Raw genomic sequence first — 6,517 nt, 5'->3', positions numbered from 1 at the left:
TAAGTTTAATGAGTAGTTCAACAGTACACACAGTTCCATGCCTCGCTCTTCAAGATGAGATTTCAGGTGCAGATACACTCCTGGAAATGGAAAAAAGAACACATTGACACCGGTGTGTCAGACCCACCATACTTGCTCCGGACACTGCGAGAGGGCTGTACAAGCAATGATCACACGCACGGCACAGCGGACACACCAGGAACTGCGGTGTTGGCCGTCGAATGGCGCTAGCTGCGCAGCATTTGTGCACCGCCGCCGTCAGTGTCAGCCAGTTTGCCGTGGCATACGGAGCTCCATCGCAGTCTTTAACACTGGTAGCATGCCGCGACAGCGTGGACGTGAACCGTATGTGCAGTTGACGGACTTTGAGCGAGGGCGTATAGTGGGCATGCGGGAGGCCGGGTGGATGTACCGCCGAATTGCTCAACACGTGGGGCGTGAGGTCTCCACAGTACATCGATGTTGTCGCCAGTGGTCGGCGGAAGGTGCACGTGCCCGTCGACCTGGGACCGGACCGCAGCAACGCACGGATGCACGCCAAGACCGTAGGATCCTACGCAGTGCCGTAGGGGACTGTACCGCCACTTCCCAGCAAATTAGGGACACTGTTGCTCCTGGGGTATCGGCGAGGACCATTCGCAACCGTCTCCATGAAGCTGGGCTACGGTCCCGCACACCGTTAGGCCGTCTTCCGCTCACGCCCCAACATCGTGCAGCCCGCCTCCAGTGGTGTCGCGACAGGCGTGAATGGAGGGACGAATGGAGACGTGTCGTCTTCAGCGATGAGTCGCTTCTGCCTTGGTGCCAATGATGGTCGTATGCGTGTTTGGCGCCGTGCAGGTGAGCGCCACAATCAGGACTGCATACGACCGAGGCACACAGGGCCAACACCCGGCATCATGGTGTGGGGAGCGATCTCCTACACTGGCCGTACACCACTGGTGATCGTCGAGGGGACACTGAATAGTGCACGGTACATCCAAACCGTCATCGAACCCATCGTTCTACCATTCCTAGACCGGCAAGGGAACTTGCTGTTCCAACAGGACAATGCACGTCCGCATGTATCCCGTGCCACCCAACGTGCTCTAGAAGGTGTAAGTCAACTACCCTGGCCAGCAAGATCTCCGGATCTGTCCCCCATTGAGCATGTTTGGGACTGGATGAAGCGTCATCTCACGCGGTCTGCACGTCCAGCACGAACGCTGGTCCAACTGAGGCGCCAGGTGGAAATGGCATGGCAAGCCGTTCCACAGGACTGCATCCAGCATCTCTACGATCGTCTCCATGGGAGAATAGCAGCCTGCATTGCTGCGAAAGGTGGATATACACTGTACTAGTGCCGACATTGTGCATGCTCTGTTGCCTGTGTCTATGTGCCTGTGGTTCTGTCAGTGTGATCATGTGATGTATCTGACCCCAGGAATGTGTCAATAAAGTTTCCCCTTCCTGGGACAATGAATTCACGGTGTTCTTATTTCAATTTCCAGGAGTGTAGCTCAATGGAATGAGAACTTTATCAGTAATTTTATTTTCTGTTATAGAAATGAGCAATGTTCCTAAGTATTAGTGACAGATGACGAACAACTACTGAGCTATTTGCATTGGTTTTTCTTTTCAGAACTGTTCACAGGCTTTGTTACTTTCCCACAGAGAAATGTTTGTAATGGGTAACATGCAAAATATTAATTGCCTCTTTTGGAAAAAGTAGGGCTGGAGAAAGACAAAAAAGAAAAGCAACAAAAAAAGTACTTACAAAAGTAAAAATTTGTATATTAGAGCTACACACAAAGCAATTTAAAATATTACACAGTCATATTGGTGACCACAACAGTAATGGTCATGTTTAAACTTCATAGAAGGTATAACAAAAGTGAAAACATTTTGTAATGTCTCAGTCTACTATTGTATCTTCTGGAACAACTTTTGCTACTTTTCTCCATTCCTTTACAAAAGTTTTTGGGCACTGCATCTGCGTCCAGCTGATAGGTACCATCTCAATACCTGTTCCAAATATAGAAAACATATATTAAATTCAGTTTCTGAATATTGGAATGCTATGTGCAACCAATGCGCTGCATGAATTTATGGGACTGCATCAACATACAGCGATTGCACAGACTAAATTCCACAACAGCAGCCACAGTGACTACAATTATTTTATTTAACTGCATTAGTGAACACACCTGTATTTAAATTTATCATGAGCAATGGATTTTTGAATGCTGTTCAAAATGTAGCGATCATGTGTCCACAACATAGAATAAAATGTCTCAACTTACTGACAATATATTATAAACTTCGTTAGTTTCTTGAGATTGCCCAAAAAGCCAATAAACTATCTCAGTTACTCTCAAACCAAATTGCACATTATGGAAAAATTTATAATCCTTCTGGTGTAGAGACAGATTAGGCCTGCTGAACTACAATGGGGGAGATACGTATGTTTTGTTTAAGAAGACAACTTCAGGGCTCTCCATACAACAACATATACTGTTACACACTTAGATTAAAAAAAAAAAAAAAAAAAAAAAAAAAAAAAAAAAAAAAAAAAAAGAAGAAGAAGAAGAAGAAGAAGAAGAAGATATCAAGACTTGAAAGTATGTGTTTCAAGCTTGCAGAACCTTTCCAGCTAATTCTTCAACAAGAGAAAGAACCAGACAAAGAAGAAGCATCTAACACAACAGTTTGAAGCAACTTTACTCTCCTGCTTAAACTAACTTTCCCATAAAATTTAATATCAACTATATGCCACTCTCTCAATAAATGAACAGCTTAAAATGTCAGAAAAGCTTAAGATTTTACAACAAATTATTCCATCAGACTCTGTGCCAGATCTGTTCTACACTCCTGGAAATGGAAAAAAGAACACATTGACACCGGTGTGTCAGACCCACCATACTTGCTCCGGACACTGCGAGAGGGCTGTACAAGCAATGATCACACGCACGGCACAGCGGACACACCAGGAACCGCGGTGTTGGCCGTCGAATGGCGCTAGCTGCGCAGCATTTGTGCACCGCCGCCGTCAGTGTCAGCCAGTTTGCCGTGGCATACGGAGCTCCATCGCAGTCTTTAACACTGGTAGCATGCCGCGACAGCGTGGACGTGAACCGTATGTGCAATTGACGGACTTTGAGCGAGGGCGTATAGTGGGCATGCGGGAGGCCGGGTGGACGTACCGCTGAATTGCTCAACACGTGGGGCGTGAGGTCTCCACAGTACATCGATGTTGTCGCCAGTGGTCGGCGGAAGGTGCACGTGCCCGTCGACCTGGGACTGGACTGCAGCGACGCACGGATGCACGCCAAGACCGTAGGATCCTACGCAGTGCCGTAGGGGACCGCACCGCCACTTCCCAGCAAATTAGGGACACTGTTGCTCCTGGGGTATCAGCGAGGACCATTCGCAGCCGTCTCCATGAAGCTGGGCTACGGTCCCGCACACCGTTAGGCCGTCTTCCGCTCACGCCCCAACATCGTGCAGCCCGCCTCCAGTGGTGTCGCGACAGGCGTGAATGGAGGGACGAATGGAGACGTGTCGTCTTCAGTGATGAGAGTCGCTTCTGCCTTGGTGCCAATGATGGTCGTATGCGTGTTTGGCGCCGTGCAGGTGAGCGCCACAATCAGGACTGCATACGACCGAGGCACACAGGGCCAACACCCGGCATCATGGTGTGGGGAGCGATCTCCTACACTGGCCGTACACCACTGGTGATCGTCGAGGGGACACTGGATAGTGCACGGTACATCCAAACCGTCATCGAACCCATCGTTCTACCATTCCTAGACCGGCAAGGGAACTTGCTGTTCCAACAGGACAATGCACGTCCGCATGTATCCCGTGCCACCCAACGTGCTCTAGAAGGTGTAAGTCAACTACCCTGGCCAGCAAGATCTCCGGATCTGTCCCCCATTGAGCATGTTTGGGACTGGATGAAGCGTCATCTCACGCGGTCTGCACGTCCAGCACGAACGCTGGTCCAACTGAGGCGCCAGGTGGAAATGGCATGGCAAGCCGTTCCACAGGACTACATCCAGCATCTCTACGATCGTCTCCATGGGAGAATAGCAGCCTGCATTGCTGCGAAAGGTGGATATACACTGTACTAGTGCCGACATTGTGCATGCTCTGTTGCCTGTGTCTATGTGCCTGTGGTTCTGTCAGTGTGATCATGTGATGTATCTGACCCCAGGAATGTGTCAATAAAGTTTCCCCTTCCTGGGACAATGAATTCACGGTGTTCTTATTTCAATTTCCAGGAGTGTAGATTTCCCAGTTTCAATAATTGATAAGCAAGGCTATAGTTTGTGTTTTAATTATCCCACAAACTTCCACACAAGAGCAGGCAGACAGAACAATTAAACTTGCAACAGCTGTAAATTTTAATGGGACAAACATCAGCAACAGAATGCCAATACTAGGCTTTTCTCTCATAAACAAAGAAAAACGGAAGGTAGGATATGAAATGACAATGTAATTCTAGTGTAGCAGGAAGTCAGAAAAGTCATGGCAGAGAGGGAGAGGGACAGGGACAGGGAGAGGGGTGAGGGGTGAGGGGTGAGGCAATTCTCTTGGTCAGAAGCTTGCTAAATGCAACATTCAGTTTTTATCATACAGAACACTTGATATCTCAATATGGGGTTCATGGTCACTATTTTTCATTTCTGGGTGTTCAGTATTGCATTTCGCACCTAGCTATTCACCGAACTCAAACCTTCAACACAAGTGATCTGTTTTGATCAGAAACAGTTAACGGTCTTTCTTCCTCTTTCATAACAGAACAATATTTAGTTTAGCAATTCAAACTCACGTATCACACTCGTTTTCAGAAGACTTTCACTCCTAATACAGTGTACAACTCTTCTTAATATACAGGGTGAGTCAGGAGGAAAGGTACATACTTAGAGGGGTGATAGCATTAGTGATTCTGACAAAAAAATTCATATGGATGTCTGCCCTATTCCGAATGGTTTCCGAGATAGAACACGTTTAAGGGGATACGGAATCACCTATCCCCGCAATGTTAATATATGCCTACTATAGGGAACATTTTCTCACAAACTACTGGAGACAGAGAGGTAAAAATTTTACTGTATGTGCATTCATATGTTACAACAATACTGAAACAACAGTTTATTGTCAAAGTATTTTCTTACAGAGATATTGTACATTTATTTTTAAGTAAATTTTTTCCATCGCTTTTTACTAGACTATCACCCCTAAGTCTTTTGTAAATCAAGTAATTAAAAAATCGTTGTTTCAGTATGTAATAGGGACCTATGTCACTACGTCATAAAAATTTCAGACTTCTAGGTTGACCAGTACCTGAGATAATGTTCCTAGATGAAGTAAAAAGTAAACTTACGGGAAACGGAGAAAGAAGATTAAAACATTCCTGATCCGTAGCTAATACCCCCTTCACAGTCTTCATAATCATCTTCAAGTCTTCTTTTGGCACCCCTCTGCACCTGTCTTGCTTTTTTCACTAATGTCTTGATTATATTATCAGCATGCCTTAGTCTGTGCTGATCTAAAAAGAACATAGCACGTACCGTACGGGAACCAACACACATACCCAACTTTTGAAGGACCTGGCATTTAGTTATATTTCCAAGATTGAAGGTTGCCACAGCATCATACACACCAAAATGTAGTGTATTAATTCCGACAAACACTGTTTTTGGGAGACGATGCCATATCACACTATTCAAGCACTCGTTGGGGTTCTGCGTTTTTCCGTGAAGACATTTCATCGGAAGACTTCTGTCAGCCAGATCTCTGAAAATGGGCTTTATTTCTGCCATGATGGCTGATGGTAGACTGTGGTGGTGAATGTATTTCTCTCCTGTTGTTAGTCCCCTATTGTATTTACACCAGCTGTTTTCACCTTTGGGGCACAAACCATGTTGTGGATGCTCATCCGTGGATGCGGTGTGGAAATATAAAGCCCATATAGCTCTCCTCATTTCTTCAAGATTGCCTGTATTTTGCCTGATTGCAAGGCCATAGCAGTTCTGAATGTGGTCTATTATGGAATCAGTCAATCTTCCTCTGCCATCCAAGGTTTTCCCATCATCTAGTTTTTTCCCTTTCATAACTGATTTTAACCTTCTCAGCCTGGCACCCATTCTCTTCTGCACATGTCCTATACATTCAAGTTTGCTTATATTTACACTGTTCCCATATGGTTTGCTTTCCAAAACTTCTTTGAATGCTTTAGAGTCACCATCTCCCAGATATTTGACATAGCGAACATTATACCACTGTGAAGAGCGATGAAAAATTTTCTTCACCCCAGCAACCTCCATGCCACCACTACTACCATAATAATTAGCAATACAGTCATCACTGTGTTCATTTTTCAGCCTGCCTGTGCACCTACAGTATTTAGACATTATTGCAACATCAATAACCTTGCCAGTATCAACACTAGTTGCTGTTACAACACCATTGTTGGAGGTGTGGCCCCTTTTCTGCCACGTGCCATCAAACGCCACTGTGAGGTCACGACTGC

The 6,517-nt window shown here is 45.8% G+C and overlaps 1 protein-coding gene across 2 annotated transcripts in view; it reads right to left on the bottom strand.

Moving 5' to 3' along the window:
• Window positions 1–1,508: 1,508 nt before the first annotated feature.
• Window positions 1,509–6,517, bottom strand: part of LOC126253424 (exosome complex component CSL4) — a 76,268-nt gene continuing 71,259 nt past the window's right edge. For both annotated transcript variants that reach the window (XM_049954752.1, XM_049954753.1), the window contains one exon: window positions 1,509–2,004. In XM_049954752.1, the coding sequence (XP_049810709.1) occupies window positions 1,895–2,004 (110 nt within the window). In that variant the 3' untranslated portion in view covers window positions 1,509–1,894. The remainder of the gene's footprint in view (window positions 2,005–6,517) is intronic.

The sequence above is a fragment of the Schistocerca nitens genome, chromosome 4, assembly GCF_023898315.1.
Source record: "Schistocerca nitens isolate TAMUIC-IGC-003100 chromosome 4, iqSchNite1.1, whole genome shotgun sequence".
In the NCBI taxonomy this organism is placed as follows: Eukaryota; Metazoa; Arthropoda; class Insecta; order Orthoptera; family Acrididae; genus Schistocerca; species Schistocerca nitens.
The sequence above is the reverse complement of the archived record's forward strand: the minus strand, read 5'-3'. Positions and strand labels throughout refer to the sequence as shown.